The sequence below is a fragment of the Larimichthys crocea genome, chromosome XI (assembly GCF_000972845.2).
Source record: "Larimichthys crocea isolate SSNF chromosome XI, L_crocea_2.0, whole genome shotgun sequence".
Lineage (NCBI taxonomy): Eukaryota > Metazoa > Chordata > Actinopteri > Sciaenidae > Larimichthys > Larimichthys crocea.
The window spans coordinates 19,700,954-19,713,651 of record NC_040021.1 but is presented as its reverse complement, the minus strand read 5'-3'; the positions used below and the strand labels follow the sequence as shown (position 1 = coordinate 19,713,651).

At 47.7% G+C, this 12,698-nt stretch overlaps 2 protein-coding genes across 5 annotated transcripts; one reads left to right on the top strand and one right to left on the bottom strand.

Annotated features, from left to right (window-relative positions):
• Positions 1-252: 252 nt before the first annotated feature.
• parp12b (poly (ADP-ribose) polymerase family, member 12b) lies at positions 253-6,397 on the bottom strand. 2 transcript variants are annotated; one of them, XM_027284093.1, is made up of 9 exons: positions 5,989-6,397; positions 5,383-5,518; positions 3,206-3,461; positions 3,045-3,131; positions 2,808-2,934; positions 2,565-2,733; positions 2,359-2,479; positions 1,548-1,624; positions 253-1,441 (listed from the first exon to the last, which is right to left on the bottom strand). In XM_027284093.1, the coding sequence occupies exons 1-9, from the start codon at positions 6,363-6,365 to the stop codon at positions 1,382-1,384; spliced, it is 1,410 nt and encodes a 469-aa protein (XP_027139894.1). In that variant the 5' UTR covers positions 6,366-6,397; the 3' UTR covers positions 253-1,381. The 2 variants fall into 2 exon arrangements, with proteins under 2 accessions (XP_027139894.1, XP_027139895.1); XM_027284094.1 differs by having other exon boundaries at positions 253-1,624.
• A 182-nt stretch (positions 6,398-6,579) lies between these two features.
• On the top strand, positions 6,580-11,539 carry ovch1 (ovochymase 1). 3 transcript variants are annotated; one of them, XM_027284091.1, is made up of 15 exons: positions 6,580-6,631; positions 6,853-6,909; positions 7,047-7,130; positions 7,219-7,402; positions 8,478-8,553; positions 8,665-8,854; positions 8,934-9,073; positions 9,254-9,404; positions 9,479-9,520; positions 9,638-9,860; positions 10,010-10,167; positions 10,255-10,353; positions 10,524-10,660; positions 10,728-10,871; positions 11,433-11,539. In XM_027284091.1, the coding sequence occupies exons 1-15, from the start codon at positions 6,595-6,597 to the stop codon at positions 11,481-11,483; spliced, it is 1,773 nt and encodes a 590-aa protein (XP_027139892.1). In that variant the 5' UTR covers positions 6,580-6,594; the 3' UTR covers positions 11,484-11,539. The 3 variants fall into 3 exon arrangements, with proteins under 3 accessions (XP_027139892.1, XP_027139891.1, XP_010748553.2); XM_027284090.1 differs by lacking the exon at positions 6,580-6,631 and adding an exon at positions 6,670-6,774 and having other exon boundaries at positions 10,527-10,660; XM_010750251.3 differs by lacking the exon at positions 6,580-6,631 and adding an exon at positions 6,673-6,774.
• Positions 11,540-12,698: the final 1,159 nt, after the last annotated feature.

Below are 12,698 nucleotides of genomic sequence, written 5' to 3'. Positions count from 1 at the left end.
CAGAGCTAACCATAAAGCTAACAGAGCTAGGCTAACAGAGCTAACCATAGAGCTAACAGAGCTAAGCTAACAGCTAACCATGGAGCTAAATAGAAATTGTGACCCGGTCCAGGTCTCACAGTGTTAACGTAGCTAGCATGTCATGTTAGAGTCACTCAAACTCCAATCCAAACAATCATCATTAATCATCATCGTTAATTTACAGCTTCAGATTTCTGATCAGCTGATGAGGGGGAAAAAAAAAAACTTTCAAATATTTTCAAACTTTATTAAAATGTAACAGATGGATAATTATTATGATTATATTTTATAAACCGTCATCTGTAAAAGGTTTAAGCTTTTCAACATGAGTTTTGTCTCATGGCACACAGAAAGTGGAACCAGAACCGGCAGGTTCCGTTCCAGAAGAAACTCATTTAGAACCTCACTGACCTTTAAAGTCTAACTACTCATGTTTATTCAGTGCTTCAAATGTACGCTGGTGGATGTTCATAGGAGATGTAGTTCAATGTTAATGAGTCTGTTGAAGCACGTCACTGTGAGATGGTTGTACTGACATCTACAGAGTTTATTCTGCTGAACATAATGCTGTGAAACAATCGGAGAGGAACAAAACAATAAGAGAGGAACAAAACAATAAGAGAGGAACAAAACAATCGGAGAGGAACAAAACAATCGGAGGGGAACAAAACAATTGGAGGGGAACAAAACAATCGGAGAGGAACAAAACAATCGGAGGAACAAAACAATCGGAGGGGAACAAAACAATCGGAGGGGAACAAAACAAAACAATCGGAGGGGAACAAAACAATCGGAGGAACAAAACAATCGGAGGAACAAGACAATCGAAGGGGAACAAAACAATCGGAGGGGAACAAGACAATCGGAGAGGAACAAAACAATAAGAGAGGAACAAAACAATCAGAGGAATTAAACAATCAGAGGAACTAAACAATCGGAGAGGAACAAAACAATCGGAGGAGTTAACAACTAGACGTCAGTGTTACACACAGTTATGTGTCGTTCCTTTAACGTGTCAGTAAGGTGTTCTCTGATTGGACGAATATCTGCGAGTTCATGATGTTTTTTTGAGGCGATTATTTTTATGATGACAAGTCAAAGTGTAACATAATACTTTGAAGTAACAGATTACTCTCAAATCAAAGTAACTGTAATAGATTACATTTTGAAAGGACAGTTATTATGTTAGCATGTTAGCATACATTAGCATGTTACACAGCAATTAGCTAACACATGATGCTAATATCAGCATGATGAGCATTTGGTCTCTTTTGGCACCAGGAGGACCACAAACACCTGGACCACCGAGTCCATGACGTTCCACTAGAACCTACAGAGACAGACACGTCCACGTCAGGAACTATTTTACAGTAAAGGAGGAAACCAGAACCGAGATCTGGACCAGGATCTGGACCAGGACCTGAAGGAAACAGTTCAGTTAAAAATAGTTCAGATGTGTTCAAACAGGATAAGGCACTCAGTCTCATCAGGTCCGGGTTTCTCTACTGGACCGACTGTTGCTCTACCTCGGCCACCGAGACGAAGCGTGGACGACGGCGGACGCGTCTCTTGGTGTTGTGTTTGGGGTTCCTCTGGTACATGTCTGCAACAAAGACAAGAAAGAGACAACGTCATAATAAATAATCTGTATAACAGCCCAACACAAACCTGATCATGAGTTCATGGTTTCATTTATTTTGGTGAAGAACCCAGTTCAGGAGTCAGAGCTCAAACCTGTAGACGTGACTCTGGGTCACTTCTAAGTGACCTGTACCTGACCTGTTTTACCTTGGAGGTTTTGATTGAGGACTTGTCTTTACAGGTGAAACCCAGGCGACTGTCTCTGGAACTGGATGTGATACCTGTCCTGGACTTATCTAGACTCTGTACCTGACTTTGTGACTTCCTTGTCCTGTGACTGGATTCGGGGCTTACCTGCTCTCTCGAGTCTTGTGACTGGTTTTTGGACTTGTCTTAGCATCTGAGTCTTGGTTCTGAGTTGTTCCGATAACAGTATCGGAAATTGGTCTGATACTGCCGACAACGCTGGCATCGGTATCGGTGACTACTGGAGTCCAGGGACTGATCCGATACCACATCATTTATTAAATTATTAGTAAATAATCTATTTACTGGTTAGCTCCGTTAAGCTCTGGCACAGTTCTTCTTCACCGCTCTTAAAACAGTGGTGCTGTGCTGCAACCTGCAGCCAACATACTGGTATCAGATCGGTACTCTGGACCCACAGCAGCAGGAATCGGTATCGGGAGGGAAAATCAGAAGATCTCTAGTTCTGGGCTAACAGGTGACTCTGATGGAGGTGACAGGAAGCCTTACCGTTAAAGCTTACGATGTAGGTTCTTTGTCCTTTGACCACTTTGACCTCAGCCATCCTGTCGGACAGGAACGCCTCCTCCAGCATCCGTGATGTCACAGACGTGATGCGCTGCTTTTCATCCTGAGGTCATCACAGAGGGTTAGCATGCTAACATGCTTATATAAAGGTAAGTCTAATCTTTGAGGTCAGAACTGAACCGACTCACCGGCTGTCCGTACTCCACCCAGTTCCCCTGATCACCCTTGTAGTACCACAACCACTGAGTCGTCAGAATGTAGTGAGGCGGCTTTGTGACTGAGGAAACCGTGGAGAGGCGGCGGACATGCTGAAAGTCCAGAGTCATCGTCAGGAAGTCGACGGGCCGACTGCTGCAGCTGAAAAAATAAAGGTGTCAGTCGATGGACGATCTTCAAACCTGCCGTGAGAACTGTGAGAAGTGACCTCTGACCTCTGCGTCTTCGACGGGTCGCAGAAGTCTCGCTCGATGTCCTCCATGTGCGGCAGGTCTGTCCAGGTGCTGCCATCACACACCTCCCACTTATACGGCAGGTGGAAGTGAACACGGCGGCACTCGTCTACGCCGAGAGACGAAAGAATACACCAGACTCCCATTAAAAAAAACTGCTGTTTACATCAGCCTGATACTCATGAATTATTTTAATTAATTAAAAAAAGAAGAACTCACAGTTGAACCTGCAACTGTTCCTCAGGAAGTGCAGACAAATGTACTTCCTGTCATCTGTCGCAGGTTCGATCAAAGAGTCTCGACGATCTGAAACACAGAGAGTCATTGGATCGAGCCGTGTGAAGCTTTAACGATAACCTGTACAGGTGTGTTCCTGTCACCTGTGGAGGCGGTGGCGACTGCGAGGTGGTGGATGTTCCTGTAGATGAAGGGCAGCTCCTCGATGATGTCTCCGCTCAGTCCTCTCTCCTCCAACCTGCGGCGGCCTCGCTGGTCAACGGCATGGCGGCGTTTACACTTGAGTCCGAACATGCAGTCGCCCTGAATGAAGTGCTGACACAGGTGCACCTTGGTACAGTTCTCCTGGAAGGTGCAGCCTCCGTGAGGACCAGAACCTTTGTTGTAGTGCAGACACACCTGAGACCAGAACAGACAAGACACCTGACGGACTGACGGACCAATGAGGGACAGGCGTTATGATGTCACAGCTCAGCATGAAGATTCTTTTCTAACGAGGAGACGCCGAGTCATGACGAGGAAACGAACGAGACGAAGACGAACCTGCCGAAGTTTCACCTCCAAGGAACCCGACGACTGATCTGTTCTTTTTATTTTTTGTTTTTTTTACGTTTTTATTTATTTCTTTATTTTTGTTTCTTTTGTTTTTCTGGTTTCGGTGGGTCGGGTTCTGCTCGAGGTTCTTCAGCCTTCGTTTCTTCTCAGCGTTAACGCCTGAGTCACAATGTTTCATCCAATCAGACTGCACGATCCTCATCTCTGTCCATCCACTGAAACCAGGACAGAACCGACTCAGAACAGAACAACAAACATGTAGAATAACAGTGTGTTACAGGCGTATGTCAGGTGTGTCACAGGCGTATGTCAGGTGTGTCACAGGTGTGTCACAGGCGTATGTCAGGTGTGTCACAGGCGTATGTCAGGTGTGTCTCAGGCGTATGTCAGGTGTGTCACAGGCGTATGTCAGGTGTGTCACAGGCGTATGTCAGGTGTGTCACAGGCGTATGTCAGGTGTGTCACAGGCGTATGTCAGGTGTGTCACAGGCGTATGTCAGGTGTGTCACAGGCGTATGTCAGGTGTGTCTCAGGCGTATGTCAGGTGTGTCACAGGCGTATGTCAGGTGTGTCACAGGCGTGTCACAGGCGTATGTCAGGTGTGTCACAGGCGTATGTCAGGTGTGTCACAGGCGTATGTCAGGTGTGTCACAGGCGTGTCACAGGCGTATGTCAGGTGTGTCACAGGCGTATGTCAGGTGTGTCACAGGCGTATGTCAGGTGTGTCACAGGCGTGTCACAGGCGTATGTCAGGTGTGTCACAGGCGTATGTCAGGTGTGTCACAGGCGTATGTCAGGTGTGTCACAGGCGTATGTCAGGTGTGTCACAGGCGTGTCACAGGCGTATGTCAGGTGTGTCACAGGCGTATGTCAGGTGTGTCACAGGTGTGTCACAGGCGTATGTCAGGTGTGTCACAGGCGTATGTCAGGTGTGTCACAGGCGTGTCACAGGCGTATGTCAGGTGTGTCACAGGCGTATGTCAGGTGTGTCACAGGTGTGTCACAGGCGTATGTCAGGTGTGTCACAGGTGTATGTCAGGTGTGTCACAGGCGTATGTCAGGTGTATGTCAGGTGTCTCATTGTATGTCAGGTGTATGTCAGGTGTCTCATTGTATGTCAGGTGTGTCACAGATGTGTCACAGGCGTATGTCAGGTGTGTCTCAGGTGTATGTCAGGTGTGTCACAGGTGTATGTCAGGTGTGTCTCAGGTGTATGTCAGGCGTGTCTCAGGTGTATGTCAGGCGTGTCTCAGGTGTATGTCAGGTGTCTCATTGTGTGTCAGGTGTGTCACAGGTGTATGTCAGGTGTGTCACAGGCGTATGTCAGGTGTGTCACAGGCGTATGTCAGGTGTGTCTCAGGTGTATGTCAGGTGTGTCTCAGGTGTATGTCAGGTGTCTCATTGTGTGTCAGGTGTGTCACAGGCGTATGTCAGGTGTGTCTCAAGTGTGTCTCAGGCGTATGTCAGGTGTGTCACAGGCGTATGTCAGGTGTGTCTCAGGTGTATGTCAGGTGTCTCATTGTGTGTTAGGTGTGTCGCAAGTGTGTCACAGGCGTATGTCAGGTGTGTCGCAAGTGTGTCACAGGTGTATGTCAGGTGTGTCACAGGTGTATGTCAGGTGTGTCACAGATGTATGTCAGGTGTGTCACAGGTGTATGTCAGTTGTCTCATTGTATGTCAGGTGTGTCACAGGCGTATGTCAGGTGTCTCAGGTGTGTCACAGGTGTATGTCAGGTGTGCCTCAGGTGTGCCTCAGGTGTGTTACCTCTGGCAGCAGGGCGGGGTCGTTCTGCAGCAGCAGCACAAACAGGTCGTCCTCGTTGAGCTCGTGCAGCGTAAACTCTCTCAGCAGTCGATAGTTGTGATCTGAACGAATGTCGTGGGAGAATTTACACGACTTCCTGTGACAGAAGACAACATTAACGAGGTCATAACGTGCTCTTCGTTAATCAATCAATACAGTTCGACTGATCAGAGATCAATCAGATGATTGATCGACTAATTAATTAACTAATTAATGAGACTTAAACAGACTGATGACGTCACTGATGCCGTCATGAACAGGTTAATGTTAATAGAGCTGACAGTAACAGACTGAACTCAGCTGTCACTCAAAGATCAACCTCTCTCACACACACACACACACAGCTGAGTGGCGTGACGTCATCAAGCTGGATGATCAATCAGTTTTTAATTATCGATCAGCTGATCCAGAAACATCTGGTTTAATTACAGATGATTCGCTTCCTGTTTCTGTAAGTTTCGTTTCGTGTCTTCACGATCAGTCCGCGGCAGGAAATAGTCCACATTCAACCGGAAACCAACAGGTTCGGTTCGGTTTGACACAGATAGGCGCGTGCGCGTGGCTCACCTGCCCTTCCCGAACCTGCAGTTTCCGTAGATGAAGAACTTGCAGAGGTGGAGGTCCTGACAGTCCCCGGCCCCGGCCCCGGCCCCGGTGCACTCCTCCCGGCCGGCCCCGGCGCCCTTCTCCCGGCCGTACCTGCCGCACAGCCGCAGGGAGGTTCTGGCGATCACCGTGCAGTCCTCCAGCCGGACCCCGCCGCCCCCCGCCGGGTCGGGGACGAGCAGGAAGCGCGGGCACCGCTGCATGATGAAGTCAAACTCTTCTTTGCTGACGTCGCAGTGCTGCAGCAGCTTCCGGTGCAGCTCCCGCGCCTGCACGGCCCCGCCGGCCCCGCACAACACGCTGGTGGCCAGCAGAACCTCTCTGCTATATCCGGACATGATGCGGGACGTGCGGGACTGTCTCTGTCTACTGCTGCCTGCCGAGCGCGAGCCCACAGTACACCATAGCGTCACTTCCGCACACACACTGTCACAATAAAAGCACGGCCAATCACAACCCAGCAAACAGAAGTCCTGATTTATTTTGTTAGACTCAGACTGACTGAATGTTTTTATGTTCATGTCACCTGGCCAATAACGTGATTCTGATTCTCATTGTGTGGAGCTAATGTCACCTGACCTGAGTTCAGTTTCTAACGACACAGGTGAGATGACACAGGTGAGACTGACACAGGTGAGACTCATCAGGAGTTCAGTATCTGTGGATCAGAGAGTGTCGATGGTCAGAGAGACAGGATGCTGTCTGTGGTCTGTCTTCTGTCAGTGAGTCTGTTTCCCGTTCACACAGGTGAGGAACCAGAACTGGTCTGAGAGCAGATCCAGTCTGAGACCAGATTCAGGGTTTTTGTCTGTTTTTGTGTTTCAGGTGAATTCAGTCTGAAATCACTGAACACGTCACTGCATGACAAGGACAGAGCTGATGGTACAACACGTTCTTATCACGTTCTTTTAACGTTTGTCTCATGTTTCTAAACATTCTGATTTTAGGTGAAACAGATTTTAGACAAATGAAACGTTCTAGAATCGTTGTTTTAACGTTTCTTTGTGTTGTCTCTTCAGATTTAAAGTTGAATCAGCTGAATGTGACTTTAAATGAAACTCTGCAGGAACATGAAATGTTCTCTGAACGTTTCGGATACAGTGGTAAACGTTATTTAAATGTTATATTAAAATGTTTTTTTTTTTAAATATATATACACTTTAATCAAACTTTGTAAAATCCAATCCGTAGACCTTTCGGGGGTCAGGTCCTTTGTCCCGGAACAGGAGATGGAGTCCAGGATCATCGGGGGTCAGGAGGCCTGGGCGCACTCGTGGCCCTGGCAGGTCTCACTGAGATTCGCCTCGATGCCGGCCTGTGGAGGAGCCATCATCGGGCCGCTGTGGGTCATCTCTGCTGCCCACTGTTTCAAGAGGTCAGAGGTCACTGACGAGGACTTGACTTATGAGGACTAGTCTGACCAGGGGTGCGATCGAATAGTCAAAAAAAAAATTCTCCTAAGTCCTTTCCTAACTACTTTCCCTTGACCTCGATAGAAAATGTCACAAGGTCAAGGACAGATGTGAAGGAGAGGTGATGAGGACAGATGTGAAGGAGAGGAGATGAGGACAGATGTGAAGGAGAGGAGATGAGGAGTTAGGAGTCGACTGCTCTCACTCTACGTCATGAAGCGACGGTGAATGTTGTTGACGTGATCTGTGGTAAAACTACAAAGTCCAGAAGATGGACTACAAAACGCTCCTCTGAGATCCTTCCTGGATCCTCCCCGCGCTCTGACCGTGTTGTTTGCTGCAGGAAATGTCAAACTGTGACGTCATCATCAGTCAGAGTGTCAGTAATAATGAATATTGTCCAGCTGTCACAGAAGCAGATGAAGTGTTTGTTAGCTGCTATGCTCGCTCACCCTCCTGTCCACTCACACACAAACATATTAGCAAGTTATGGCAAAGATCTCTGAGGAATCAGCAACGGGAACTTCATGAGGATCTGCAGGACGCTGGATGGCACAGTTCCAAACAGTTTGGACTCTGTGTGTGAACGCAGAGAACACAGGCAACAACACAACACACACAATGATCAGAGTGTGACATCACGGCAACACGTATGTTCATGTCCACACGCTCTCTCTGCAGCTGTCACTGTTTAAACACATTCATGTTTTCTGGTTGTGAATGACTGAACCCTGCGCCGATTGTTGCTGCTGCAAGGAATTGTGGGGCGGCATCACCTCCTTTCCTTTCCTAAAGGATGCTCCGTGTATCCTCTGCTGAAGGAGATAAGGAAGCATTGAAGCTCCTTTCTTTAACAGTTAGAGGATTCAAACAGCTCTCACATGACGAACATGTTAATACTTCCGGGTCATTTCAGGAAGCTTCCAAAGCAAATTCGACTATTCGACCGCACCCCAGGGCTTGACTGACCAGGACTTGATGTTGTCTGCTACTCACTTCTTCAGGCAGTCAGAGGCCAGGTGTGTTTCCTGTCTGCAGGTACAACAAGGCTTCGTTCTGGACGGTTCTGGCTGGAAAACATGACCTGGATAATCCTGAAGAACCCACACAACAAGTCAGAAACACAAACTTCACTTCAAACAGAGACGGAAGACTTGATACAAAAATATTTGATCATAAAAAAAGTCTAAAAGTTTAAAAAGTAACTGGACCAGTTCTTGTCCAGGTGGTCGGAGTCTTGGTGATCATCAACCATCATGGCTACAACACTCGGACCAAAGACAATGACGTGGCTCTGCTGAAGCTGCAGCACCCACTCATCTTCAATCAGTTCATCAGACCCATTAATATCTGGATGACCCCACTGCCTCCCTTCAGGAGGTGCACCATCACTGGCTGGGGCTCCACCCGAGAGAGTGAGGGCAGGTTCTGACCCAGTGTAGAATACAAAGAGCATGTTGAGGCTGAATCTGATTCTGTTCTCTGGTTCATCAGATGGTCCTCGGATTCACAGGCTCCAGGAGGTGAACGTCACCATCCTGCCCTTCGATGTCTGTAACCAGTACTACCTCGGGAGGATACGACCGTCCATGTTCTGTGCCGGCAAGGATGGAGGCGGAGCTGACGCCTGCCAGGTAAGTCCTGAACACCTCTTTGAAATGAACAGGGACCATCAGAGTCCAGAACCTGAGACTTTAGAGTCAACCTGACAGAATCCAGGAGAACTTCATCACTTTGTCTTTGTCTCGTCTTATCTCGTGGTCCTCACCTCTCATCCTGTCCGAGTCTTTGTCACATGGTCTTCTGTGTCTCAGGGGGACTCTGGAGGTCCTCTGTCCTGCTTCACGGGCAGCAGGTATGAGCTCGCTGGTGTGGTGAGTTGGGGAATTGGCTGTGGACGAGCCAGAAAACCAGGAGTCTATACCAAAGTCCAACAACACACCGAGTGGATGTCCACCGTCATAAGTACGTCTGTCGTTCACCTGTAGATGGTGCTGTTCACCTGTAGAAGACATCTTCTTCTTGTGTTTCATTCACAGGTGATCAGAGTATCATGTCTGCAGATGACGTCACTCCTGAAGGTAAGTTTTTCTTTAAATTTCTCTTTATCCTGATCTGCAGACAAAATGCCTGAAAGACACCGTACACGTGTTCGTATTATTCTGTACACCCTGTTTGATCGTACACCTGGTCCACAGAGGACAGGTGTGGTAAGCACCAGAGCTCCAGCTGTAGGACATCTCCAGGCCTCGCTGCCCTCTCAGTGTCCCAGGACGGTGAGGCATCTGTGAGGAATGTGACGGAGTCCTGCCCCTTCTTCTGGCCCTGGCAGGTCAGCCTGCAGTCCGGTAGACGCCACTACTGCAGCGGAGCACTGATCCACCACCGCTGGGTCCTCACTGCTAAACACTGCAACGTCAGGTACTACTACCACTACTACAAATAATACTACTAATACTGAAGGTATTACTAAAGGCATTACTACTACTACTATATTTACAGTCCTCTTACTGTGCTGCGTCATCTTTGCTTTGAGTCATGACTCTTCCTTCTGTCTTTTGTCCCTGCAGACCTAAAGAGGACGTGGTGGTTCTGGGAGTTCATGACCTCCGCTTCACATCATCTCAAACTGTCCCAGTGGACAAGGTCTTTAACCCGCCTCATGATGGCAGCTTCCCTCCAAAATCTGACCTTTCGCTGCTCCGCCTCAGCGTGCCCACCAGATTCAGTAGGACACCCTAAACATTTTACCTGTAGTCTTTAGTCTCTACCTGTTCTAGGTTTTTATTGAGTTGTCCTCTGGTCGTCTCTCCAGGCTCTAATGTGTCTCCAGTTTGTGTCCCCGATGAGGATCACGACCTCGATGACAGCTGGTCTTGTGTCACAACTGGCTGGGGAGCCACAAAAGCAACAGGTAGTCTCTGGTAGACTTGTGTAGTTCTGGTTTCCTGTAACTAACACAGGTGAGGTGAAACATCTGAACCTTCTGAGCCGTCATGACGGCTTCTCAGTGTTCAGAAACACCTGAAGGTTTCCTGTAACAAACCCAGACTGAGCTGTGGTTGTCTGACTGGTTTTGTGTAGCAGACATCGATCCGGACCGGCTCCACCACGCTGGACTGACTCTGCTTAATCAGACCACCTGCATGGAGAAGTGGGGAGGAGGACTCATCAGTGACACCCACATCTGTTCACATCCTGCAGGCTCCGCCTCCTGCATGGTAACCTGTTTGTGACATCATAGTGTGATCTGTGACATCACTAAGAGTAATGAATCTTTCTCTGCAGGGTGACTCAGGAGCTCCGCTGTTGTGTCGGAAGGGTGGTGCCTACTTCCTGTTTGGCGTGCTCACATGGGGCAGCAGGCGGTGTGACGTGGACAAACCGGCCATCTTCACCAGAATCTCAGATTATCATTCATGGATCAGTGAGGTGACTGAAGACGTCTGAAATAAACTCAGTGATCTGAGCTGTTTGTCCTCTGAGCTCTTTAAAACTTTCTGAACATTCCAACTCAAAAACTTCAGAGTGTGAACCTGTTGGTTTGACCGTCTGATGATGTTTGTATTGAATGAAGCTCCAGAAAAGCTTGAGTTAAACTTTGAGTTAAGACACTTTGTTTTAGGGTAAGCTGTGGGTTTGTTTCCAAAGTCAGATGAAGGATAGTCTTTTAAACCAGCAGAAACGATTAGGTCCATCAGTGACAGTCCGAGGTACACAGGAAGCCGTTGATTCAGTTCAGTCTCATTTATATGGCATCAAATCCTAACAGGTTCTCTGCTGACTCAGGTCAGATCGACTCGTTGATAATGTTATTTACAGACTGAACATGAGGACCATGGTGGACCAACATCTGCCACTGACCAACGTTATTAAAAGTTCTTTGAGTCTCTGAAAAATCTGAAACTTGTTCGTTAGAGTTTTAATATTCTTTTAATCGACATTTAACTTCACAATTACATGATTCAAAGTTTAACTTTTTTAAATTTCCAGCTGATGGAACTGAAAGTTGGACGTATCAAACCGAATGGATCTTCTCATTAACTTCTGGAGATGTCGGACTGAAGCCTGAGCACCTGAACACATCATTAGTGTTTTCTGTAGGCTGATAACTGAAGATGCTTCAGTGAATCCTCCATCATCTGGCTGGTTCAGTTCTCAGACACACAAACCTGAAACACGACACAGATGTTCTCTTTCACAGCGAGGAAGACAAAGACTCAGAGTCTGTGATGTAACACAGTTTGAAGCTGATCAGAGGACTTTGAATCCACAGAGGTATAAAAAAAGTTGTAAGTTCCAGTCCAACAGTGAGCAGTTTGTGTCTCAGCTGTCCTGCAGCAAGTCGTACAAGCCTCCGTTCACGACCTCATGTTTGTCGTCTGTCTGCAAACACACAGTAAGTTAACACCACTGCGATCCTTTATCTTTAGTCTGATGTAAACTTGAATGAGCTGGAGGCAGTTTGATCTGAATGAACTGATTAACTGTTGAAATCAAACTATGACTCACCGTGACATCACATGGGTCGAGCTCAGCTGGTTCTGGTGCCGCTTCATAAACCGGGTTACAGATGCTGCGAGTGCAGTCTGCAGGTGGACTTTCTTCTTCTTCCAGTTCGTCTTCCTGTCAAAGTGACGAGGGTGACATCAGTGATGATGTCATCACAGAGACGTTTTATTGTGATAATCGTTGGTTGTTCTGATATTTACCTTGAAGTAGTGGAACTGGAAGGGTTTGGTCTTGTGGGAGTAGAAGTGATATCCAACAAAGATGGCTCCCACCACCACTACGATCAGCAGCACCACGCCAACGCCCATCCCCGCCTTATGGGCCACGTGCATCTGTGGACGAGGTCAGAGGTCACACCTAGAGACCAGACTATGGGCGCGGTCGATTGGTTGAATTTGCTCAGGAAGCTTCCTCACTGAGTGAAATGACCCGGAAGTATTAACATGTCCGTCATGATAAGTTTGTTTGAATCCTCTAACTGTTAAAGAAAGGAGCTTCAATGCTTCCTTTATTATCTCCTTCAGCAGAGGATACAGGGAGCATCCTTTAGGAAAGGAAAGGAGGAGCCAGCTGCAGAGAGAGCGTGTGGACATGAACATACGTGTTGACGTGATGTCACACTCTGATCATTGATCAAGACAGGAGGGTGAGCGAGCATAGCAGCTAACAAACACTTCATCTGCTTCTGTGACAGCTGGACAATATTCATTATTACTGACACTCTGACCTGATGATGACGTCACAGCA

Bases quoted from the DNA above. Each gene is read 5' to 3' on its own strand.
- ovch1 (XM_010750251.3), top strand. From the start codon at position 6,723: ATGCTGTCTGTGGTCTGTCTTCTGTCAGTGAGTCTGTTTCCCGTTCAC. The intron at 7,131-7,218 runs GTAAACGTTATT...TCCAATCCGTAG, and splicing joins TGAACGTTTCGGATACAGTG to ACCTTTCGGGGGTCAGGTCC. The intron at 10,168-10,254 runs GTAGGACACCCT...TCGTCTCTCCAG, and splicing joins CAGCGTGCCCACCAGATTCA to GCTCTAATGTGTCTCCAGTT.
- parp12b (XM_027284093.1), bottom strand. From the start codon at position 6,365: ATGTCCGGATATAGCAGAGAGGTTCTGCTGGCCACCAGCGTGTTGTGC. The intron at 2,734-2,807 runs GTCAGAGGTCAC...TTATTTTTTCAG, and splicing joins GACCCGTCGAAGACGCAGAG to CTGCAGCAGTCGGCCCGTCG. The intron at 1,442-1,547 runs GTAGAGCAACAG...TGTTTCCTTCAG, and splicing joins GCTTCGTCTCGGTGGCCGAG to GTCCTGGTCCAGATCCTGGT.